The sequence below is a fragment of the Lepisosteus oculatus genome, chromosome 4 (assembly GCF_040954835.1).
Source record: "Lepisosteus oculatus isolate fLepOcu1 chromosome 4, fLepOcu1.hap2, whole genome shotgun sequence".
Lineage (NCBI taxonomy): Eukaryota > Metazoa > Chordata > Actinopteri > Semionotiformes > Lepisosteidae > Lepisosteus > Lepisosteus oculatus.
In genome coordinates this window covers 54990366-55017549 of record NC_090699.1, presented here as the reverse complement: position 1 = coordinate 55017549, position 27184 = coordinate 54990366, and the positions used below count along the sequence as shown (strand labels likewise).

Below are 27184 nucleotides of genomic sequence, written 5' to 3'. Positions count from 1 at the left end.
TGTTCAAACTGGGAATGTAAAAAATGCAATAGTTGATTAATTAAATTAATTTAACTGGACTAAAAAAAAAAAGATGATGACAGCCTTCGTAAAATTTACTTTTCAAATGATTATATTTGGGATGCCTTTGGTGTTCTTGGTGTTAGTGGTTGTGGTTCTACAGTATATTTGTAGCGTATATTTTTTAAAGCAAATGCGATTCATCCTGTTCTCAGTGGAAAGTTTATCAATATTTGCTGTTGCCATTGTTGAACTGGAAGTACAGTATTGAGGAGCTTGACCCATCTCCATCAGGAAAATAATAATTTCGTTATGTTAATAGTTAAGTTTCCCACCATAAAATTAAGTGCATCTCAGAGTTACAAAAAGTATGAGCCAGAAGTCCAAAATTGTTCAAGTGAAATGTTGAATAGTTATTTTCTTCAAATTGAGCCTCTTTTCGTTTTGTTTTCTTGTTGGCCTTCTCGCTTCTGCTACCATAGTTTCAATAAAGGGACAAGTAAAGGTGTGTAACACCCGAAGAAGACTCCACAGCCGAAACATTGTGCTTCTTTTTTTCTTTTCAGCATGGAATAAACCTTGTTCCTTTGTTCCTTGTTCCTTTGCAGCCTACGCATGCTGATTCAGCTACCTACTTGAACTAAATAGTTTCATTAAAGTTCATTGTACAGAATGCTTCTGTACCCAGCTAATCGGCATTAGATATATCACACAACTGTGAGGGTAATCCTTATAGAGTATGAACATAAACTCCATTTAATATTTCATTGATTCTTATGAGTGTCTGGATGAAAAAATACAGCAATTATATGATTGATTGACTGTTGGAATAACAAATTGTAATCATTCATGAAGCAGATGTGAAATACAAATAAACATACACGGTATTTTGTACATACAGCACAGTGTGGATGAGCTGGCTGAACAATGTGCAAATGTTTTAGCTAAAAAAATTCTCAACAATATATACTGTACTGGAGAGTCTCAGCCTTCTCAGCCTAAGGTTGTTGAAAAGCTGATGGCACTGTTGAAGAATTACACATGGTGAATGACTATGCTCTAGGCAAACTTTCACCAGAGTCATATCACTCAACAGACACTTTGCGCATATTTAAAGAAAGGGGCATAGAATGTATTTTTTGTATTTTTTATAAGAGCTGACAAAAGTCACAATTCACAATTCCAGTAAAAGGCATTTGAATTGGCATTCCCATCACAAAAACAAAACATTAAAGCAACGAGTCAAAATGTTATCTGAAATAGTTAAAAGAATGTAAACAGCCTAGCACAGTTCCACAATGTTGGACTTCTAAACATGAGATGTTATCATTGTTATTGGCCACAGCCATAACTCTCACACTCAGAGAAAAGAAAAATGGAAAATAGGCAGTATGAGACTTTTCTACATGTGGACTAGAATAATAGCCCCGGGGGGGTTCCCCTTCCTCGCTCTATCCCACAACGCGCTCCTGCATCTAGCTTTTGTTCTTAACACATCAAACTGAACAGATGGTGTTCAGCTTGGACCATTGTGACAGACACTAGCAGGCAGCCAATCAGGTGCTAGGGATCAGCTGACTCGCCTGGACAGCACCAGGTGCTCCCATCATATTTTGTAAGCGGAGCCTGGGAGTGCAAGTAATAGCGCTATGTAGGGGTGCGCTGGTAGTCAGAGGGAGGATCGCCGGTGGTGAGCTAGGATTTCTGCTGTTAGTCAACGCAAGACACGGGGCAAACGCATAGGGTTCAGTTTTACAGCAGTTGTTGAAAAAATTGTAGCATCCCTTTTTGTGGATACTAACCAAAGGTATAGTCAGATTTCATGTTTGTCTGCTGCTCGTATCTCAACAGCGAATTATTGTATTGGTACCCATATACCCATCTATTATTCTGCCTGCGCACCCTATTTTCCAAAAGTGTGGAAAGGTTCTAGTTGAAGCATTTATGAACGGAGGCTGACATGCTTAAAAGGTGAGTCTTTTTCAATCATACCGTATACCTTTGGAAAGTAATTGATAAGCAAGCTTCTTGTTTTTAGAAAAGCTGCATGATGTTCTGCAGGTTTGTGGGTGCTCTTTTTAGATAATAGACGTGGTAAAGAGCAGGTAACGATTTAATAGACGAATGTTGTCAACATGACATCATTTATTAAGACATGGCTAACATTACAGCATTGCACCTCACACCTAAAGGCGTCTGTGAAAAAATACATTCTGTTTTACCGAGATCTAGCACTTGCTGTGTTATGGACTGAAACACATTGCTTCGGATAAACGTGCTTTCTCCAACTGTGCAGAGCACTCACTATCGCAGTGAAGAAAATGTTAGGACTACACATGCGCTCCTTCTTTGAAAACAAGGGAAGGTGTTGCCACTTGCCTCTCAAGCAAAAGCGCATTTCTCAATGTGTTTTCACATAGAAAAAAATGCATAATGTTTAGATATTTCTATTCATTTATAAATAATGATCATCATTTTAAAAATCTGGTATCTGTGAAAAACGCTTTTCATGCCTTTCAAAGGACAATCTGTAATAATGTGCATCCTATCCGCACCGATTCTGTGCACTTGAAGCTTCGACTATATTAGCCGAGTATTTCATGGGCCTCTTTTTGAACACTCTTGAGCATCCGCTGTTATAATTTATTCATGAAGGCATCTTTCTGATATGGCACACTTGGGTGGAAAAGGACAGATTAACTAACACCTGACGTTTAGTACAAGTGCCGCATTTTAAACTTGAGTGAAAAATCTGCAGACCTAATTTCTGAATTCCAATGAAGTACTTTTAAGTAGACTTTCGGTCAAGCAGAGGTATACTGTAAATGCTGTGCCGCATAGGTACGATGTTTTCGAAATGTAAAATGTGAATTTTAAATGTTATTAATCTAAATTTGAGTTTGAACGTTGAATCCTACCTTTTGTTTTTGCTCTTAACCACGTGCTTATTCTGTAAAATATGTGTAGCAACGGTCAGTTTTGGAATGGTTTTATAAATATTATCTTTAAAGAAAAACAAATACTGCAAAATTGGGTCCAGTGTCTACTTATCGTGTAAGACTCTAGTTCAAACTAAAACAAATCAGAATAGCAATAACTATATAGTATATGAAGGTTATCGACCATTTAAACGGATGCAGTGTGATTAAAACTTCCATGGTGTTCACAATAAATGTTTCTTGTCCAAAACTGTGTCTCAGTAAATGTAATATTGTTACAATGATTAAGCGTCTGCAGATGACAGACTGCATTGTTAAAAACTTCAATTCACTTGTTAGGTCTCGCTTGAGCAAAACAGCAGCTGATGCTCGCTGGCTCCGTGAGCTGCTCTGTGGCAGTGGCTTCTGTGACCTGCTAAGCTCTGATTTGCATTCAAATGTGAATGTTCTGGCAGATGTCTCGATTCTTTCATTCACATGGAGGAATTCGAATGGACAAGAAGTCTTAAGAGAAACCGAAACAATAAACCTTCACAAGAGGAAGTTTAGAAAGGAAAAAAAGTGGGAAGGTTGGGTAACTGTATTGTATTTGTCGGTCACCTTTAGCCTGACTCAAGGACAGCCCTGCCTTTTTTGCAGCTGTTGTGCGGGTGTAACCGGTTTTAAAAAACGAGAGCAGTCCTTCTGTTAAATTGTTTCATGTTTACTGACTAAATGCTGTCAGGTCATCAATGCAATCAATCCTTATCAAGAAGTTCTTTTCATGACATGTCTTTATTTTTCTCAATTTAATTGTGTGTCTTCATGCTTAGTTTCTAAGGCTACCTTGCATTAATGGGAGATACACTCTTGACGTCATCTAAAGAACATAAGGTCTTGAATTGTCTCAAAAGTTGTGCAGCTGTGACTGTCGGTTATTTTGTTTTGTAAATCCATTAATAATTCAAATGCCTTCAAAACAGACTACAATAATAATTCAAAAAAATATGCAGATGATTGATGGTAAGAGCAGAAATACCAATGAATATTAGTGATTGACAATTGTATGTGTATTGAGTTTTGTGACCTCTCAAACATCTTCTATCTCATTGAAATATCTAAATGTTTACTATATTGGCTTCTTTTTGATTGTTATAGTTCTAGGGTTTGCACTGAAAAGAGAATGTCTTGAGACTTTTGGGGCAAAGGGGGAAAAAAGTTTCAGGATCCTGGTCTGGAGGTCATACTATGGATTCTGTTTGGCATAAAGCACTCTCGGCTTTCTCAGCTGGGAAATCGTGTGAATGTTCCTAGACAAAAGACTGCTGGCCTTGTGTGTGTGTGCAGATGCACTTATTTAAGTAGCTGTCACAGGATTCTGAGGCTCTCCACCAGCAAAGTGAAAAGCCCATTGAGGCCCAGAGGTCTAGTCCTGCCTCCTCACATTATTTCGGAGAGCTGGGGCATCATGACCAGACCACTGTTTTGTAGGGTATGAAAAGATTTGGGGTCGGGGTACAGGAGCAGCTGTTAGATTGATTATATATTTATAAACAACAAAGGGAAAGAAGAAGGAATGCCTTGTTTACTTGGTATTGTGCTGACTGGACAAAAATAACAATATGACTGTGGTCAGCAAGAATAATGAGCAGACAATGAGCCACATGGTGCATAATTAAGAAAATGCAGGGTGCTTGGGTTTGGAAACTATACTTTTCATTCTTCTTTCCACGAACAGTAAGGACTTTGCAGAGATTATGCGGAGTTTGGAGTTTTAGAAAAAAATATAAGACATCATAAAAACAGGAAGAAAAAAAACTAAAGGTGAATATTGATTCCCTTAACTGATAACATTCATGACAATAAGTGTTATTTGCAAAGTCAGTTTTATTATAAAGGCATTCTAAAAAGAATTTCTCAAATGTGTCATATTTTGACTAAATTTAGAATTTTAGAAAAACTTTAACCATTTTATGAAATCTCTCCCATTTTAGTTTTTGCACTCTAAATAAATGACAAAACCTAGACGGTTACAGTTGCAAATGTAACACGAAAGCTGTATTTAGTATGCATTTAAAGAAATTAGTACATTGAAGGCGAAACATTGTTTTGTTTGCATAGTGCTTCAAAGAATAGCTTGTAGTTGAAGTTGTTATTCATAAACAGTCCTTTCTACTTGTGTTATTTCATTTTCTGTTACATTAATCACCAACAGAAGATAGACACACTGCTCATCCAAATAAAAGAGATGCCCATGTTTACTAAAAAGAGGTTCCATTTACGTTAGTGCTCTAAAGAGCTCTTGCCATCCGAATTTTCTTAAAGTTTTTATTGCTGGCAATCTCTGATTTTCAGCAAAATAAGGACTGGCCATCAGCCAGTGAATCCAAGTTAAATTCAGTCCCAATCTTTTCTTTTCCATTGATGCCAACTTGTCTTTCCAAAAAATCAGCAGGTGGTGGATTCTTCATGGTTTTATGAAATTATTGGGTTTTGACCCAAATTTGTTTTCATTACTGTCAAATGTTCACATTTCACTTCACTTTTCAATTCTGCATAGATAAATATTTTTTAAATGTAAAATAAAACCCAGTGTTTTTCGGTATTTGGGCGATAATTATTATTTGTCAAATCACTTTAAATCCTAGGAGATTTTGGGTGTTTCAGACTGTACTGATCACTCAAATGTAATTTCAACACATGTAACACAAGTATTTCAATACTGTGTCACAAGCATTCTTTCTGTGACACGAAAGTCAGGTTAGCTTTCTGTAAGCATTTTTTACAGTAGCAGAGTGTTAAAAGGACTTGCTAAAATCAGCATGTTTGATCCTTACAGAGATGACAGCTCTTTGGCATTGCTTTGCCAATGCAGTCAGCTATAGAATAAGAACAAAAGACTGAGTCAGTGATATAGCCTTCAACTTTGGAAGCTATGTGAGTTTGAAACAATTCCTTTTCAATTCATGATCATGTCATACATGTGTATTAAAAATAAAACGTTAATGATTGAAAGGAGTCTTGAATAAAATTACATGTTTCAGCCATTTGTGTAAAAGTTAGCTATAGAATTTCTAGTCCAAAATATGAATCTGAAGATTAAGTAGGTTGCATCTGCAATACAGCTTATAGCAAAATAAGGTAACAGAGGAGGGGTGTTTAAATAAAGTGTACAAACTTTTCCATTGTGGATATTATGTTCAATCCTTGAAGGGATGTTATTACATTTGGTTTTCTGATAACATTTCTGTTTTTTCCTTTTATCCTATGTTACAAATTTATTCTAAATTGAAAATACTTAATTAAAAGCAAGTGTGTTGAATGTCATTTCTTCATTATATGTCAGAAGTGAAAACCTTTAGAAAAGGTGTTATGGATAATACTTTTCACATCCTGCAGGGTTTATGCATACCAAGAGTAGTCCCATTATTTGCTAGTGTGGATGTATTTCATTTGATGACATGTAATACTAAAATCTCAACAATTAGTCATAAGATTAGTAACATTTCTGAGCAAATTAACAGCTTTATTGAAAGCCATTTTATTTTATACTGATTTTTTAATTGTCTAAAAATAACAGATAAGTGGATATTGGCCTTTTTTAGGATTTGCTATTGGAGAAAGATCTTATCATGTGTTAAACATTTTGAGCACAAGTAACACCATTAAAAAGGCACAAGAATCTGGATTAATTATTTTTGTATACGTACACTATATGTACATTTTATTTAGAATAATTGCAGTTCAATACTTTGTACAGTAACTCAATTTTAGAGAATACTCTTTGAACAATTAGTTTGCAAAATGATATGATATCTATTTTATCTGGACAAGTAAACAGCTAGTCCAGAATAGTTGGTATAGTATATGCTATAATCTATTGTTATGTTAAGAATTTTCGAAGAACATTTGAAGAAAATCTTAAAACCAAAATGATGGTCACCTAGTTAGAATGCTTTTTGGATCGCAGCTCAAATTCAGAGACTGAGAACCATTTAACTTAATCATCTTAAGCCTTTATGTTTTGTCTTTTATCACACTAACTCATGTTAGAATATGATAAAGTAGCAGCAAATTTTGAATGCAGTGTTGCAGGTTAAGCCTGTATTCAGAGTTCATATCCATTATCCTGCTGACAGACGTGGTTCACACAGCTGTCCCCTCATTTGTATATGAAATGGACACAGTGGTGGCGTTAGTGGGTTGCCATAGCTACAAGAATAATACAAGCCTGTTGTATGCTTCCCTCAATACTCACTAATAGATAATAGTGACATTTTGAAAAAAAATAGTCAAATGTAAACTACATATGTTATTTGTTGTTATTTAGAATTATTTTAATACTTTCCCCTCTTTTATCATGATTTTTGGGTAATTATTGTATATGTGTTTCTGTTAAGACTGATGACCAACCACATTTTCTCTTTCATATTTTTACTATTTACTGAAATAAAATCTATGTATTTATGATTCAGTACTTATGCTGTATGAGCCTATAACATACATAGAAGGAAACATCAACATAAATAATATAAATACATGAGTTTCATATAATTGTCACAGTTTTTTCCCAAACTGTTTTGCTAGTTTATTTTTTTTACTTAGCTTTTCTAATTATTTTAATTGCAGTTTATTTATGTTAAACATTTCAGGTAGCTATGAAAGTCTACACTAATCATGCACATTTCCAGCATAATTGTTTTAATCTAGTAAGAACACTGTGAAAGAAAATGAAATCAATTTACTGTATAATTTTAGAATTGCTACTGTATGCTTAAGCAATGTTAAAATTCCATTTCTTATGTTACTGTATCTGATCAATTACTTTGCATGAAAAATGTTAAAAATTGAAAATTTTCTGTTGTTGTATTTGAAATGTACTGCTTAAAATGAGCAAAATAGAAATATTTGAAATATTTACATATGTCACTATTGACATACAATTTGTTTACTAAGATATAGGATTTTCATCGCACCATGCTCTCATGTACAAAAATATACAGTAACTAGCTCAGTATAACATACAGTACAGTTTCATAAAAAGCATTTATATGAACATTGGACATATCACTTCGCATTTCATATGTAATATACATCTAGTGAAAAATCTGAAGAGCTAGAAACAGGTTCGATTTCAGTTGACTTTGAATCCTTCTGGTAATCTGAAAACTCTCCCATGGAAGGAAATTTTTGCTTGGGAGAATGAAAAGGCAGCTTTTAAAACAAAGGAACCAAACTGTATATCCTTCTAAGGTGAAACCTCAAAAATCTGCACCATAAATCATTTGCCCAGCTTTGATTATTACAAATGACAGAATAACAATGACTGGACAGATAATAAAGAGTGTCCTTGGTAAAAATACAAGAGTAAGTTTCTTTTTATACAAGACAAATGACGGGATATTGAGGCATATAAAGTCTTTTACTGTATATTTTAACAGCTACTGCAAAATCAAAGTTTTAGGGTACAGCATTTTAGTTAAATATATTTGTATGGCATCATGGTGGAACACATCATCTGTATATTTGTATATTTGCAGGAACACTAACTACTAAAAACATAAAAAGCTCACAAATAAAAGGAGGCCATTGGGCCCATTTGGTAATTAATAGCATGTTCCATACTCCCACATCTCTTTGAGTATAGAAATGGCTTCTCAGTTTTAAATGCACTTCCACATAGTTTCCACCTTTAGCCTCTGACCTATGGTTCATGTTTCACTGTACATTCTGAACTGTGCCAGTGTCTTTGAAGATTTTGGATACTTTTATCGGGTCTTCTCTGATCTAAAAGGTTAGTTTTTTTCAGTCAGAAAATCATTTTAGTATTGGACTGCGTCTGTTTGCAGATGATTCCAGAGCAGCTTTTTCAGAACAAGGTGACCAAAATTTTACATAATATTTTAAATGAGGCCTAACCAGGTAATTGTAACATACAGTAACATCCCTTGATTTAATTTCTACTCTTTTCATTTTATGGTAAAAAACTTTTGCCATTTCACGTTGTCTAGAAGATGTAAACAATGTTTTTTGATAAATAGTTTCTTGTTGCTCTTTTTTATTCATAGTTTATACTTTTGCTACCTGTATGCAAAACTACGCACTTGTCTACATTAAACTTAATTTTCCAGATGTTTGCACAGTTTTGAATTTTATATAAATCTTTTTGAATTTGCTGCTACTGCAGTGTTTGCAACACCTCCTAATTTTGTATAATTTGGAAAAACTTATCATTGACAAAAACGTTTACAATATTTGGATTTACCTTGGGACTGAAAAATACAGTACCATTCTAATGCTGATTTAAGTACTTTTTTCTAACTCTGTGATACTCTGCATGTAATTGTATTTGTATAGGAGAATCACTTTTCTTTCTCAGTTAGCAATTTGCTCTTCTTTCTTTTAGAACCAAGATAAACAATACAGCAATCTATTTTTTACATACTGGTTATCACTGTCTTTTCATGCGAGGCTTTTTTCCTTAATTTTAGATATACTGTAGGTAAACATTTCTTTTGCCGTTTAGAAAATTGATTTAGGACACAAATTCTATTGTACAATAGTTAGATGAATCTTATACTACACATATAAAATTGAACTGCCTGTGGGATCATGGTATAAAATGAATATCAATTGTGGCAAGCTTCCGGAGAAAAACATTTAATCTTCCTAATATCTGTCCATTCAGCATCACGGAGAAGGTGGGAGTATAGTAGCTGTCCTTGTTGTTGTCCTCTGTGTTTGTTGCAGTCAGATACTGTTCTTTGTGACAGATGCTCTCTGGTGCACCTCAGGTTCTTTCTTAGAAATGAACTGTAAAGGTGAAGGAGTAATTCCCACTAAGACTCACCATAGAACACTCCACACAATCCCAAGTGGATGATACTGTTGCTGTGTTTACTGTAACCACCAGCTGCTCACGCAATGACACAGATTAATATTAAAAGAGAGGATGTTCAAATCGACTGCCAATAACTGTGCTTCCTGTTACTTCATCTGCATCTTTTAGTTTTCTGTTTAAGCTGTGGATTTTCCCAAGCACAGCCAATTTTTATCCCTACTCACAAGCACAACAGTACAGAATCTAAAGCCACTGCTAAGGCTGTAGTAATCTAGTGTACGTGAGAGACTCTCTTCTTTCTCAGCATCCCTCTCATGGGGCTCACAAACACAGCAGGGATATAGAGAGCATCCCTTGTGCCTCTGAACCATGTACAGTACTGTACAATATTACTATGACGTTGGCAGACTAATTTTCTTGTTTTCTCTGAAATATTGTTGAGTGCCTTGACGAAAATTTCTGAAGACTCACCCTTTCCTTCTCCTGGAGACAGAACAAAGATAGTTCTAATGTTGCCATTTAAAAGACATGATATCACCTTCAAATTATATTTTCTTCCAATTGATCTATTCTTATGTTCCTTCCTTTTTCAGTATAGTGCTCTTTTGAACGAATGGTATCATGGAAATCGTATGTGGTGTGTAAGAATTTCTTAAGTAATACATAATTGTGCGGGATTCTTCATCTCAATAGAGTTTAAAATAAGCTTAAATTTATTTAGAACGCATTTATATTGAGCAGTGCCCATAAACACTAATGTTATTGGATACAAAATTGCAGTTGGCTGTTTTCCACATTATATCGAAGAAAAAAAGCTTGATTTTAAATAGAAAAAGATATGTTTGAGAATTATTTGCAGTGGAGAAATGTAAAAAAAATAATCACATGTCCAAGGGAGACTAACAATGTAATACAGTAAAATTACATTCTGTAAAATATTTTGTCTGTAGATTTGGCTACAACACAAAGCCATCTGACATGGATGCACAATAAATGTCTTAATGTCTTAGTATTTCCTTAGCAGTTAACAGAATCCTGATGGACTTTGTGAACAAGAATTCAACAAATACCAAACCATATTGCTTCAAAACTGCAGAAATTGTATTTGTTGTATATTTATTGCTAATTGGTTTTGTATACATTATACACATACCTTTGTTACTCATCTGTTTTTGTATTTGTAATGTATGTGATTCTTTCCCAGATTTAAAAATTAAGGACTGCAGTATATACGGTATACATTAGGCCAATCTTAGATGCCGCCTGTGTGTTACCAGATTCATTCCTTTTGTAAATTAATCAAATTAATATTTAATTATAATAATCCATTGGGTCAGGGTAAGATGAGCCTAAAATGGCAGACAATGGGCACAAGATAGGAACTGTTCATTTAAATGGGACAAAATTGTATATAATTTTGGGAAGCAGAAATAATAAAATTGCATCCAGCCTTCTAAAGCAAAGGCTAAAAATAATCAGTTTTTAAGTTTTAAACCTTTCACAAGGTATTAGATATTCCCCTCGTACCTTTAAGGCCTAGGTGTTGCAGATCCCTGAGAAAAACATGACACACATACAGTAAAGTATTGTGGGAAAGAATGGGAAGAGATCCAAAAAATCTAATTGGACGCTGCTGGCCAGTTGATTTTATTTAAACTGCAGAGAGCTGTCAGGTCTCAGTAGCAGCAGTGGTTTTACCAGCCTGTCTCCCAAGGGTGGCACCCGTCTCCCCAGATCGGCAACGGTGGTGGGGCGTTTCGTCTTCTGGTGTTGCCTCCCAGAATCCCTGTGCTCCCTAAGCCACAGAGAGCAGCCTGGGGGGGCACAGACTGCCAAGGATCCTGCAGTTAGCTGAGTGCTTTTAACACAGTGGGGGCTGCTCCCGGGGGTGGAGAAGCTGAGCTTGCTTCTCATCTACTCCTCTGGAAACCCAGATTCATTCTGGAGCTGTAATTTGCTGCATTTTTATTGAGGCTGCAGCTGCAGAAACATTTCATGTTGATACAACCTTATTCATCACAAGAGTCGAGGCAAAAAAGATAACACCATGTGATCTTACAAGTGTTATTCTGAAAGGCAGTGGATTTGTTGTATGTGCATGTGTGTTTGAGGGTTGGTGTTGTTGCTTTCTATAATATACATGAGCTATAGAGCATTCTTTCCTTTATGTAACCAGGGAGGAGCTTGTGCACTCTTGAAACCCTTGATTCCCATTTTTTTAAAAAAAGGCAACAAAATAGGTGGGCACTGTTTTGTTATGCAATATTTTAGTTTACACCATGGAAAATACATTTTTATTGTTGTCCTTCATACGAGGACTACACTACAAAAGGCCATTTTCTGAAGTGATTTATTCAAGTGTGGATATGAAACATGGATCAGGCACTGCTAATGAATGTCCATGATCACTAGGAACTGCCTTCATCTATCCATCCATTTTCTTAATTGCTTCATCCAATTCAGTGTTGTGGGGGAGCCCAAGCCTATCTTGGCAAGCAACAATCACAAGGCAGGGAGCTTTCCTTCATTTCATTCTAAAACATGCTTCAGAAATCTAGATTTATCTGTATGAACTTAAGTCATCTGCCCTATCATATATATATAATCTTACTTATGGTACAGTATATATTGAATAAGAATGTTTAAAAAATGTATATTTGTTATGCTTGTCAGGATAGGCTCCTGCTCCCCCATGACCCTCTATTGCATAAAGTGTTGAGAAAATTGATAGATGGATGGTATATTTGTTTTGATAAGTACAGGGCCATTAATACTGTGCCTAAGGTACAAAGCCTGTGATTGCACAGGAGACAGTGAGGAAGAGAAGACAGATTCCTCCAGCTCACCCATGATTGAGGCACTCATCTTTTAACACATCGATACAGTACCACAGCCTTCTAAGGCTCTTTGTAAGAGAAGAATTAAGCCTGATATCCTGGCTATATTCCATTCTGCTTTTCTTTTGAGGAATTTCTAAATTCTCTGCCTGATCTGTTGTGTAATGCAGCTGTTGGCACGCAATGGGTGTTCTGTGTCACCCAAAGAGGTGCCCATATTCAGTAATGGATGAAGTAGGTTCCATCATTTATGTACAGTACTTGAGTATCCTTTGAGATGAAACATTATATAAATGGATATAATCATTTTTATTAATTAAATAGAACTGCAGGTGTAAATGTGTAATTTCAATATTTACTGTACAGTGTAAACAGACATCTGAATTTCCAACATTTTAATTACTACTGTAAAAAAATAAACAAATGTTTGCCATAATAAAAATAGATGACTACTGGGAAACACCACAGAGTAGGAGTTTTATTCCTTGTCTACTGCACATCGTACATAATACTTAATTTCTAGAGAGTGACATGATTAATATGTAGCAAATCAACTGTTAAAATAACACGTGATTTCCAGCACTGACAGTGAGACACACAAATATCTGAAAAACTGTAATTAGAAAAGATTTGGATTACACATTTTTTGTCCCCTTCCCCAAATAACTATACCAGCAAAGCGGGCTTAAATGTGTTCAAGTAGGTAGCTGTGTCACACCTGAAGAATTCTCCACAGTGAAACATTGTGTCTTTTCTTTTCAGTATGGAATAAAACTTTACCTGTTCCTTTGCAGTCTTAATATGATTTTTTTTACTATTATAGATAAAACAGTTTCACTCTCTATGGCAAAACTGGGGTGTGCAGATAGTAATTTGTGAGAATGAAAAGATAATTCTCTTTTGCATCAGATTAGTGAAAGAAAAGGCTCTGATTTTCAGCATTGTCATTAATCCCCTCTGCAAAAAAAAAACACAGACATTGTTTTAGCAAGTGTGTGAAATCTTTTTTTCGATCTAAAATGGGCAAAACGTAACAAAGGCCATCTCTCTGACAATAAAGAAGAAGCAAGTACTTTATTGTTGCTTTGAAGAAGCTTGCAATTACAGAGTCAGCGGCTCTTATTTTAAGATAATTTTTGAGCTGTTCTGCTTTGAGTGGAAACAAGGTTTATTGTGGTGCCATGAGGTATCCTGCTGGGATTGCGTTAGTCAGGATGGTTAGAGAGGATTCAAGCCCCTGTCTTCCTGGCGTTGCTGACATTTTAAACGATCTCAGTGCCAGGTGTTTGATTTTTACGGACTAGCGTGAACACACCAATTTGCACGGTCGTCACCTTTGATTAAAGAGCTCAGAGCTGGAACCCACCAAGAACAGGCAACCATGAAGGCCCATGTCACTCTCTGGCTCCCAGGAGGAGGTGAAAAAGAAACAGAGGTATTCTTTAAATTAAAAGCAGAGTGATCACAACAGATGTATTTGGAAATACATCTTACAATCACACAAACACCTGTTGAGAGAGAAGAAAACACTTAAGTCAAACTTTAGTTAAATTCCAGATTTCTGCACGTTGGTATGGGCCATATGACTCAAAACACAAATGACACATTTGTTTTAAAATTTTTTTTAAAAAATGTTTAAAAATATCTCCTTGTTCTTGATATCACGTCCCAGTACACAATTTACCTATTTTTAGATTTTAGTATGATAACTAATTTCCAATTGATAGTGTTTCAGATGTATAAAAATAATTTGTAAATTCAAAGGATATAGAGAACACTTTGTAAATCTGTGTTGTTCTTGTTAAGGGATTTGTATTGCATATCACATGGATAATATGCTTAAATGTTGACACATTGTGTTGTACTACACAGTTGCCTAACTGTCCACTACACACCAAACAGTACATCTAATATCGCTTATTACATAAACAGCTTTTACCTATTACCTAAGCAGTTTTTGGGGTCACTGTTTCATCTTCAAGCATCTGTGAATTGTTTAAGATACCTGCAAACGCATGATATGTCTATCATGGCTTCTTAACTCTAAATCCATTGCAATTTATTCTGTATGATGTTTAACAGCCAGTGAGTAATACCGTTGGCATTAGAATTATTAATGTAAAACCTTCATCAAGGGCTGGTTACAAGGGTTTATTTATGATTGTATGATACAGTAATTATAGCATCTTATGCAAAATAGAATATAAAGAAAACAAAGTACAGAAAGTTGAAGTAGATGGGGTCAGGTGAGCTCAGAGGATGACCCAGAGGCTGATGAGAGATGGAACCCAGCGCAGTGCTGGACCAAAGTAGTTAGTGAATTGTGTATGAGAGAACATAGGGAGAGCTTCTATTCATAGTTCAGATGCTCTTTGGAAAAGAACTGTGTGTGTTGCAGGTTCCCTCCTCCCTAGGTGTGTTTATTTTTACTAGAACAGTTTGCATGCATTATTAGCTTTGTGGTTAATTGAATTTTGGCTCACGGATGTGTGATAGGATCTGCAATAGGAATAACTTAACAGTTAAACCAGTTCACAATGTGAGAATATTTAATTCCCTGATGACAGGGTGCTACTACTGTATGTACTGGCTTTTTTTCCAGCTCACATATGGCCACACGACAAAAGAGCGACAGTGGCAAACAGCAGCAAAGCAATTACATAATCATGCATTGAGCAGGCAAATTCAATTTTATGCTCATAAGTACCAAGTACCTCCACACAGGATGCAGTTCAAGTCACATGGGTGATTCTGACAAGGTATGGGGTCACTACCAGTTTTTCATGTCAGATTTCCTCTTCAACCCAATTCCTACTTCCAATTCTATGAATGTAAAAAGGGATTGGAAGTGGGGATTGGTTTGAAAAATTGAATCAAAAGTGTAAAATTGGAAATGACCCCTAACCTTGGTTGAATCACCCAACTGTGAAATGTGCAGTTTCCTGTGTGGACAACCATGTAGTTACCAGCATTAGTCTGGTCTCCCTCAAGAAATTACTCAATTAAATTTTAGATTCACTTAGTTGCTTAACCCACCAAACAAGCAAGAGAGACCAAATGTCTCTCTCCCATTTACAGTCTTTCTTATGTTTCTTATGGGCTTGATAAAATATTTTCCTGCAGACACGCCATAAGAAAGAGACATCTTTGAAACCCAATTTGAAGAAATACAGGTATGAGGCATTTTTGTTGTAATTTTGTGATTTAATGGAAGAAAATCCCATCTTGCTCTAATGCCTGATATTGGAAAGCTTGCTGACGTCTGGTAAACTAGAGAAAATAGATTTGTTTTTAAATTGCAATGGGAGATCTTTGCAAGAGTTGCTATTTAAGTCATATATGTAAGACTAACACCCATGGAAATTATCTTGTAATTTTGTGAATGTTGGAATTGTACACCTTCTTGCATTTTGCAGCTTCTACTGTATCATTTTGTGCGGTGTTACTGTATATTGGTCTCGATGACACATACCTATATCATCCAGGTGGATGCTGCACATTGGTGGTGGTGGTACCTGTAAAGCGCTTTGAGTGGAGTGTCCAGAAAAGCGCTACATAAGTATAAGCAATTATTTATTTTTTTATTACACAAATCATATGTAATACACTGAAGAACCTTAATTTAAAATATAAATCACTAGTTTAGGTAGATGTTAATGAATGCGAGACAGAAATGAAATATGTCTACAGGATTTGGTGTGACTCACTCTAGTTGAGGGAATGGCTACACACAACCGCCCTCACTATTGCGAGGATTGAGCTAGGGAGCTGCTACAAAGGTGTAGATGGGGAGGCAGGGGTGATGTGAGAGAAATACACACACTGTATGAGGCAATGATCTTATAGTAGAAGCAGATTTCCTTTTTGTGGGAAAGAGTTTAAGAGATAGGTTTGGATAAGGTAAGATGTTTAACTTAAGACAAAGGAACTTCATTTAAACTTATTCATACTCATTAGAAAATGTAAGGAGATGGTTTATTTCCACAAGACCCATATACAGAGTAGAAAAGAAAGGGTTTCATTTAAAAGATAATTTTACTTTGACCATTGCTTCAGGTGTTATTCAGCTATAAAATAACATGCAATAAACCTCAAACTTTGTAAGGTGCCATTTTATTTCATTATCTTTTATATATAATATCATTGTGAGTTAATAATTTTTAGATTTACAAATGTTTTTTTTATCAGTGATAAAAAGGGGACATACAAATAATTACTGCTTCATCTCTCACAAAGCAGAAAATCGTAGTCTGTACAATTTAAAAATACTGCATAGCACTCAATGGAATTCAGTGCTTCAGAAATATTGCCTCTGTCATCTAAATATCTTGCAAACAGTTGTTCTATACTCCAAAACTTTGTTCAGATCATTTGTCAATGTATAAATTCTCCACTGTTATTTCAGGCTTTATTTTAGGTCTTTTCTCTCTATCTTATGAAATAAGAAAAGGGCAGAATGTTCTGCATTGATCACTGCAAATTATGATGCTCTGTTTTTATTGTTGTTCATGGGCTTTGTCCATATGTCTTTCAGAGAATAAACCTTTAAGGTATAAACCAATATGTTCAATATATACTACTGAGTGTTTCATATTTTTACAGACTGAAATGTAACCCACAGGTCAGTCACAGGATTTATATAACTTAAATCAATGTGCATTTTGCATTCTCAGATTTACATGAAAAAAGGATTTAATTGGAAGTATTTGAAACCTATAAAATCTGCAATGATCTACAGTATGCAGCAGCTTTTCACTGGTTGGAAACTATAGGAGCCAGTGATCAGGTGGACCTTAATGTTACATAAAAATCTCTTCACATTAGATCCACATTAGTCTCAATTATAATTAGTGGGGATGTAAATGTATTTTTGCGGGAAAGAAAGTCTTCTGAAATAAGCTAAACATTTTTTGACATGCACTTGAAAGATAACTGCTTTTATTCAAGACACTAGTCTGATCAGGTCAGGTTTGTCGCCATACAGATTCGTATGTTCATTCTTTCCAAATCTGCCGAGATTTTATTCTTTTTAAATTTGGCTTTGGTTTCCTCAAAGTTATTAAGTGCATCAGTATAAATCTGTTTAAGTGAACTGGCAGCTTCCAAAGTCCTAATTGATATTGTCTAGAAAAGAAGCAATAGGTGGTCTTCCAATTTGGCAGAAGAAATTCTATAGGAAATTCTTAACATCCATAGCATTTCAGTTAACTACTACAACAGGTCTAATGATTAAACCCTCAACACAAGTTTGGAATTGTGTCCATTTGCAAAGACCTGTCAGTTCAATTTTCATTAAAACACTTAAATTGAAATCATTTTTACAATGAAAAAGGCAAGAAAAATAAATCAATCTAATTAATTCTGACAGGGGCATAGTTAAAATTGTACACACCAAAGGTTAATTTATATTAGATGCTATTTACAAAAATGCTTACCGTAAAGCAGAGAAGACTTTACAATTAGTTACAATTGACAACTATTATATTGTCATCAAAGTGAAACCTGTACTGTTTCATACAATATAAATGTGACAAAAAGCAAGATGATACATTCCAAAGCTCAACTGATTTTTCTCTACATATTTTGGATGTACGTGGGTGAATTTCATTAGCTGAATATTTTTGCCTTTAAGGAAATGCCCATTTTTCTCTTTCACATATCTGGCTTTTTACAAGCTCAATAAAGAGCCCAGTATATTTATATGAAACTGCTAGCATACTTGCTGTCAGCCTTTGAAGACTGCAAATCTCTGAGGGCTGACTGTAGCTTTAGTACGTACACCCACTGACTCCATCTAACAAGAGCTTATACCTAATGAGTAGAAATAGGTAAAAACGTTAAATAGTTCACATACTCTGAACCATAGGGGGAAAAAATCTAAAATGGAGATGAAGGAAACTAGATCAAGGAAAAAAAAAACAGGTGCTGTGATGAAGCTTGCAGAGTGTAAATGGAACAGAGACCAGTTCAGTAAAATGTTAAATGAGATGTAAAGGCTTTATTTTTTCCATAAAGAACATCCTTGAATATAGTACATGCAGAAAAAAACACATTTTGTTACAAAACTCTTGATTCTATCAAGTAAAGTTACATAAATGTGCTGCTTTAACAAAATCTATCAAGCTAGAAGGGGAAAAGGGTTGCAGACTGATGGATTTTAACCTTATGGTTCATGTTTCATGTTTCAAGGTGCTGAAATCAAATTAAGGGTCATAGCTACAGTGTTAGTAATTTTAATGGAAAAGTATGTTTTTGTCAGCTTTTGCTTGAAGTGTGAAAAAGGAAATGGTGGAGGGTAAGATATAAGTTATTATCTGCAGTTAATTCTGAAGCCTCTGAGATGTAGAGTAATTTAAATTTTTTGGAAATCTTTAGACATTTATTAAGGTATTCTTAGTGACATGGATGTTAACGTCTGATACAACAGCCTTTCATTTTTTTTCTATATTCTACACAATATCAGATACAGTATGTTAATTATTCAAAGACTGTCTAATGCAATAAGCATTCCAGATGTGCATACAACTAAAGACTGCATTTTTATAGGGCAATTTTAATTTAGTCTTGTCCCAGGTGGTCCTAAGAAACCTTATAACAGAAAACCTTCATGTTAAGCATAAAGCAATTAAAAGATTGTTGTAGAGTTTTGATTCTGCTACCTCTCATTTTGAGGGAAAAGAAAAATAATAGTTATCAACTTTTTTTATGAGTAGATGTATTAATGCTGTTTTATTGTAATTTGTTTCCACAAGGCCATTATTAAACTGGGCCTTTCCTTGAAACAATACCATTTTACCATATTTCCCAAATACAAGTTATGATGCAATACTCTGATCAATAGAGCAGAGTTCCTAATCATTCTTTTGAAAACAGCGTATATCTGTTCAATTCAACAATTTCCTGGACATTCTCCTTTATGATGGTAACCAAATAACCTTCTCCAATACTTCCTCCTAATACCCCCACATGTTCATTCTGCAGTTGGCTGGAACCTGCAAACCACAGTAGCCATTCGTAATAGGGGCACAACAAAAACATAATGAAACAACAAATGAATGTGTCCGATTAGGGCCGGCCCCTGGTATAGGAGAAGTAGGCAACTGCCTAGGGCCACGAGGCTTGCAGAGGGCCCCCTCAATGTACAACACATTTTTTTAAATCACCACATTCAAATGTGAGCAAACAATTCCCTATAGCACCTCTTTTTGTTGCTGCTGTGGACTATCCTAATGAAAGCCCAATCAAAAACTGACCTATCATAATTGAGTATATGTTTCAGAAGAGCAGAAAAGAAGAGTGGAATAAGCAATCTCAAACCGGAGTTATGTCAAATAGAGTCACTGTAATAATGCATTTGTATTTCATTTGGTTGTGAGTCTCTCAGATAACTGTAACTAGCAAATGGTAGATAAGCCACATTTTCAAGCTAGACAAGCAAGACACTTAGACTTATGGTTATGTGAACTCTTTTTCTAGTAAAACACTGGAGAACTACACTAACCTCGAATTCAAAGTTACTACATCGGACTGTTTGATGTGCAGGAAGGCTATCTGTCCAGGAAAGGCACATATTACATAGTGTCTATGTTATTGGGCGTTAACATTATTACGATCTTGTTTGCTCAGTTGGACCGATTCCTTGCAGTAGTTTATCCTTATACTTATTATCGTTATATAACTAGGACTATAGTTATAGAAGTTTGTGCTTTCTGTTGGTTTTACAACTATTTTTTAAGCACTAGTCAGTGGCATGGTTGCAAGATTTTACTTGGGTAGTTGAAGTTAACACATTTCCCGAATTGTACACATGCCGTGTGAGTCACCTGGCTAAAAATTGGCACCACACAGCCAAACAAAAGCATGAGAGCAAATGTGCAGTACAAAGACTGTTCAGTTTGTAATCAGTTTGAATTTCAATAAACGGGGGTTTTGTAAACCCAACATGTAGCCCTTCAGGTTGCAGTTACTCTCTCACTGACAGCGGCAGAAGCAGACAGGAGCTTTTCAGATGCCCAAGTTGATTAAAACATACCTGAGGTCAGCCACGGCACAAGACCGTCTCAGTGGACTGGTCATCATGAGCATCAATCATGCATTGAGCCAGCTACTATCATATAAAGATGTAGTTGATGATTTTACCTCCCAAAATCTAGGTCAATTGATGTCTTGAACGTAATTTTTATATGTTCCCATCTGCTCAGACTTACTTACAAATTTACTTCTACAATTCCTTTCTACAAATACAGCCATTTCTAATTTATGATTTACTATAATTTTGAAGTAACTGAGATCTTGTTTATTGTTATTAATGTTCCTGTTTATGGCTTTCGATGTTAAAATTTGGGATTCTTGTTCTTAACTTATGATGTGTTCTTCAAAGCTGGTTAATATGTTTTCTAGTTATATAATTCATTTATTTAATTGTTCTAAATAGTACAATAAGGTTGTGTGGAGATAATAATAGTTGTGTCTGCGCAAATCATGATAGTGAGGGGCACCTTGCCAAGATCTTGCCTAGGGCTCCCAGAATGCTAGGGCCAGCCCTGTGTCTATTACATGAACATACGCTTTGAATGGTATTATACAGCAACACCAATTGTTTGTTTTTTTCAAAATGCAGTAATATGCAAACATTGGGGGGGGGAGTACTCAGTTTCAACACTTAAAGAAGGATCTCATATTTTAAAAACATTTCCCCATAGCAGACTTGCCACTTGCATCGTATGTTAACGTGTTGCGCCAAATGGTTTAGTCAGCACCATGCCATCTGCTGTAACAGGTGCCAGTGTCACTGCATGAATCAGATGCAGTCCAGCAAAAGCTACACTCAAGAACTGGGAGCTGAAAATACATCTTGGTCAACAAAGAATGAGTTTTTTAAATGGTTATGTTTACAAGTATAAATGAATATCTATGGGCAATTTGGCCAGTTTTCTGATTATACAGTGTAGCACATGGGGTCCAGTATAGAATAAGGGCCTGTCAAATCAACACTCTATTGACAAACTGCCACACACAGTCACCTAATTTGTCATCTCATACTTTGCATCTCCAGCTATGTCTTTTTGTGTTATTCTTGTGGAATAGACTAACACAAACTGCTGAAATGGCTTAACTCAAATAATGTTGACTGTAAGTGGGACAGTAATCATGTGTCATGCCTCTGTGAATTTAATGCTTCTCCTGACAGATGCATTGAGTCCTAAAGGGGGTAACTCAACCCTGAGAAAAAAATATTCTGTCCACTAGCTGTCTCTCAAATTTCTCTGATGGAAAAAAAAATCTTCATAGTTCTTTTTTTTTACGTTCACAATTGTGTCTCTCTGGATTATAAAAGCTGTCATTCACTGTATCAGAATTTATACACTGGGATCTTGTCTCATATTAGACAAGAATAAATTCCATCTTGTTTCACGATTGACTCAAAGTGAGAGGGATCTAAACAGATTTCAATTAAAGTATCTACGATTCCCTCTATATTATTAAATCACTGGATATCTACAGTTTAAACCAATTTTACTTATTTTTCGAAACTTTCGCTATCATTGGCAGCACAGGTAATTGCATGAGCACAGTCCCAAACACAGCACCAAAACAAAGCCAGGTCTCCTAGAAAAACTCCAGGATTGTTGTTTATTACACCCTTTTAAATCCTGAGGCATAAATCAAAGGAGGAGTTTCACTGAAACTGAGGGCACACCTTATTAGGCAATCTTACACTCCTATAAACTTGTCAAAACAAAATTCAGTGGCAAGGTTACAAAGGAAACAAATTTCTCATCCCTTTTTTCCTGTTATAACCTAGCATGATATTTTGTCACAACAGGAAATTATATGTAGTTCGTTTTAAAATTTGACAGATGTTGTTACGCCATGACTTTTGTTTTTCAAAATAAAAAGTTAAATCATTCACTTCCAATTAGTATGTACGAATGTAAAAATGGTTACAAATGAGAAGAGGCTATTCATCCCATCTAGACCATTTGGCAGTTGGCAGCTAATTGATCCTAGGATCTCATCCAGGCGAGACAGTGAAGCCATTTTCCCCTGCTTTTATTATGTTTATGTAAATGATCAGGTAATAACAGCGCTGTCACTCTGCCCATTACTGGGGTAACATTAGCGGTTATTAACATTATTACATTAACTTTATCATCTTCTACATTTTTCATGGCATCAGATTTGTGTGTGTCTTTGGATGTAACCATGTGTTAATTGTTTATGTTCATTAGATTATAATGGGAAAAGCAGTATTAGAAACACTTGATTGTAAGCTTGAAAAGAATATAGGCCACAGGTTAATGTAAACAAGCATATTGCTTTTAAGTGCTAACATTGAGAATTTGCCACAGGACATGGTATGTTTTAATCAACTCTGCCGCCTTCTGTGTGTATACAAGTTCTTCATAACGCTTTAGCTATATCAAGTTCTCCATTATATGTGGCAGTCACATATTCTAAGTTGCGTGATGATCTAAGATTTCATGAACATTCTTATCATAATTCTGCATTCATTTTAGTCCATTACCGGGTCAATATTGGTAATTCAAAATTGGTAGAGATAAAAAAAAATAGAGAAAATATTATATTGCAAACATATGCTAAAAAAATCTCCTAAAACCATAGCCATCATAACTTTTTAATTCCCATAAGAAGGCTCAGGCAAGAAAAACAATATTTAAATTTACACTGACAAGATTGTAAGAATGATTATACCATGAAAATGGAAAACAAGATGTTCTTGAACTACGGTGGAATACTTTTAAAATAGCATGGAATATTTTTTTACATTTTTATACAATACATTTTTAACTGTACAAATTATAACTTGCACAATGCCTGTATGAAATATAAATTTAACAATGCCTAAGGTTTTGCGTACCTTTACAAACGTGCATAATCTTAACGGATGTAGTAAAATTTAGTAATACTGTAACACTTTGTGAGCTTATTAAATAGATTAAATCCCCAAATCAAGATTTGTGTAATGTATACAGCATATCTGTCTTTTAGGTCGGAAGAACAACCTTGCAAGCAAAATGATTGGACAAGTGATTGTTTCAACGTGTATAGACCTGTAAATGATAGAACAAGCTAGGTGTACATAACCAGCTTTCTGAAGTGAAACTAGTGAAAACTAAAAATGAATGATTAATCATTCATTTTCTCCTAATTGCCTCATGCTCCACTCTATGCACTCAAATTGCTTAACTTGAGCACTACCGTTTCCCTTAATTATTCTCCATAAGGCCAATTGCATTTATGACTACTTGTATGTCTTTTAAAACACAAGATTAGATTAATAAGAAACAGAAGCTGCCCTGCTATGTAAGTCATGTATCATACACTAAAAAAAGTGTAATGGGTATCCTTATCTGTTTTGCAGGTACATTCTCCAGTTCTGATTTTACGGAGTAAAGTGAGACAGAAGCTTCTTTTGAGCACCTGCGTACAAAGAAGACAGTTGAAACAGAGACTGGAATCATTTTCTGCTGTTCAGACTTTCACCATCATTCTCAAAGGGCAAGATATTTGGTGGAAAAAATCCAAATGAACTTTTCATTTCTGTGTTAGATTGCTCCTAAAATACAATAGTGAAGAGACCATCCAAACAAAATGGCAAGTGGGGCATTTTCTTCACGCCACTGTCAGGCGTTTGTGGGCCTGCTTCTGTTGTCTGTGATGGTGTCTTCAGTGCCGAACGGTGAGTGCCCACAATTGTGTGTGTGCGAGATCAGACCTTGGTTCACTCCCCAGTCCACCTACAGGGAGGCCACAACTGTGGATTGCAATGACCTTCGCCTTACCCATATCCCTGGCAACCTCTCCACTGACACTCAAGTGCTGCTGCTGCAGAGCAACTACATCGCCAAGACCACAGATGAACTGGAACAGCTTTTTAACTTAACAGAGCTGGACTTGTCTCAGAACAACTTCAGCAGTATCAAGGATGTTGGCTTGACAAACCTCACCCAGCTTACCACTCTTCATCTGGAGGAAAACCAAATCACGGAAATGCCCGATTACTGTCTGCAGGACCTTGCAAACCTGCAAGAACTGTATATCAACCACAATCAAATCAACACCATAGCGGCAAAGGCTTTCTCTGGTCTCCGGAACCTCCTGAGGCTCCATCTTAATTCCAACAGGTTAAAGATAATTGACAGCCGCTGGTTTGAATCTACACCAAACCTTGAAATTCTTATGATAGGTGAAAATCCTGTTATCAGCATCCTGGACATGAATTTTAAACCTCTGACTAACCTACGCAGCCTGGTTCTTGCTGGAATGGACTTGACAGATATTCCTGGAAATGCTCTCGTGGGATTAGACAACCTGGAAAGTCTCTCATTTTATGACAATAAGTTAGTAAGAGTTCCTCAGCTTGCACTACAGAAAGTTCCAAACTTGAAATTCCTTGATTTGAATAAAAACCCTGTGCACAAGATCCAAGAAGGGGACTTCAAAAACATGCTTCGTCTAAAAGAACTTGGTGTGAACAACATGGCAGAGCTGGTCTCCATTGATCGATATGCACTTGACAACCTTCCTGAGCTGACTAAGCTCGAAGCTACTAACAATCCTAAATTGTCCTATATAAATCGCTTAGCATTTAGGGATGTACCATCTCTAGAGAGCCTTATGCTTAATAATAATGCACTGAATGCTCTTTACCAGAAAACTGTGGAGTCCCTTCCCAATCTGCGCGAAATAAGCATTCATAGCAACCCACTTAGGTGTGACTGTGTCATCCAGTGGATGAACTCTAACAAAACCAACATTCGTTTTATGGAGCCACTGTCAATGTTTTGCGCCATGCCGCCCGAATACAGAGGACAACATGTGAAAGAAGTCCTGATGCATGACTCATCTGAGCAGTGTCTTCCAATGATCTCCCATGACACTTTCCCAAATCATCTAAACCTGGATATTGGCATGACTGTGAATTTGGATTGCCGGGCCATGGCAGAACCTGAACCAGAAATCTACTGGGTCACACCTCTAGGGAATAAAATTACAGTGGATACCTTATCGGAAAAATACCACCTTAGTAGTGAGGGGACTCTTAAGATTTCCCACATTCAGATTGAGGACTCTGGCCGTTACACATGTGTTGCACAGAACACAGAAGGTGCAGACACAAGGGTTTCCACTATCCGAGTGAATGGAACCCTGCTGGATGGAACTCAAGTAATGAAAATCTACGTCAAACAAACAGAGTCCCATTCAATTTTAGTGTCCTGGAAAGTGAACTCCAATGTCATGACATCCAATTTGAAATGGTCTTCAGCCACCATGAAGATTGATAACCCGCATATAACGTACACAGCCAGGGTGCCGGTTGATGTTCATGAATACAACCTGACCCACCTACAACCATCCACGGAGTACGAGGTATGCCTGACCGTTTCAAACATTCATCAGCAGACTCAAAAGTCTTGTGTCAATGTCACAACCAAGAATGCAGCTTTTGCATTAGACATTTCAGATCAAGGAACCAGCACTGCCCTGGCTGCTGTAATGGGGACAATGTTCGCCATTATTAGCCTCGCTTCCATTGCAGTGTATATAGCAAAAAGGCTGAAGCGGAAGAACTACCACCATTCGTTAAAGAAGTACATGCAGAAAACGTCTTCAATTCCTTTGAATGAGCTTTATCCCCCTCTTATCAACCTGTGGGAGGGAGACAGTGAAAAAGACAAAGATGGATCTTCAGAAACCAAGCCCACCCAAGTTGACACAACAAGAAGCTACTACATTTGGTAAACCCTTGGAGACTTTGCTTCTACTAGCAAAGGAGCACAAAAGACACACTTTTGCTTTTTTGGTGCAAAAGTAAGAAGTTGAGAATTTTTTGTATTTTCAGCTTTGCTAATTTGTGGCAGAGTGGTAAGGATGTAACGATAATTCAGACATTTTTTAGTATAGCGTATCGCCTTCTTTTATGGGTTTTTTTGACACTCAAAATGGCAGCTTTATTTAGCTTCCAATACTTCTTAGTTGCTGTGCTTTATTTTTGTGATGCTCTCTTTTAACTGCACAGCTTGGATATTTTCAAGGACATCAAGGGTCAGCTTATGCTCCAGTAGTGGCTTGATTCATTTCTTCAGCAGTATTCTTTGCAGCCTTTCTTTCTCTTTTTTGTAAAACAGTTTAACTGTTGTGCACTGAAACCCATTAACAAGTTTTGTCTATGAACTGAACACGCTGACAAAGGGGGATTAGACTTGATATACTGTCTATTGAATAATGTTAGCAATTGTACTGTAATGTTGTATCAACTATAATTTTAACTTTTTTTCTCAATTTCGTCGAGGACAACAAGCATTTTTCATTTAGAACTAGTTTGCAGATATGCGTACTGTAAACAAGCAATAGAATGTGAATGTTTGATAACATAACAGTTTAGGAAGGTAGTTCACTAAGCTTTTTTTAATTACTCTTGATTATTCTTTTTTAATTTGCTAGGTTCTGTAAAATGACCACTTAATTTTGATGTGATTTAAACACACAAAATATGTTGTATATCGAAGATGAGACTAAAATAAATTACAATTTTGTTCTCATATTTTTTTTATATAAACATT

General features: G+C 35.9%; 1 protein-coding gene across 1 annotated transcript; it reads left to right on the top strand.

Annotated features, from left to right (window-relative positions):
- The first annotated feature begins 1604 nt into the window (after positions 1-1604).
- On the top strand, positions 1605-27184 carry lrrn1 (leucine rich repeat neuronal 1). The gene is made up of 2 exons (XM_006630712.3): positions 1605-1971; positions 23983-27184. The coding sequence occupies exon 2, from the start codon at positions 24213-24215 to the stop codon at positions 26361-26363; it is 2151 nt and encodes a 716-aa protein (XP_006630775.2). The 5' UTR covers positions 1605-1971; positions 23983-24212; the 3' UTR covers positions 26364-27184.

Excerpts from the sequence above, each read along its gene's own strand:
- lrrn1 (XM_006630712.3), top strand. The coding sequence starts at position 24,213 with ATGGCAAGTGGGGCATTTTCTTCACGCCACTGTCAGGCGTTTGTGGGC.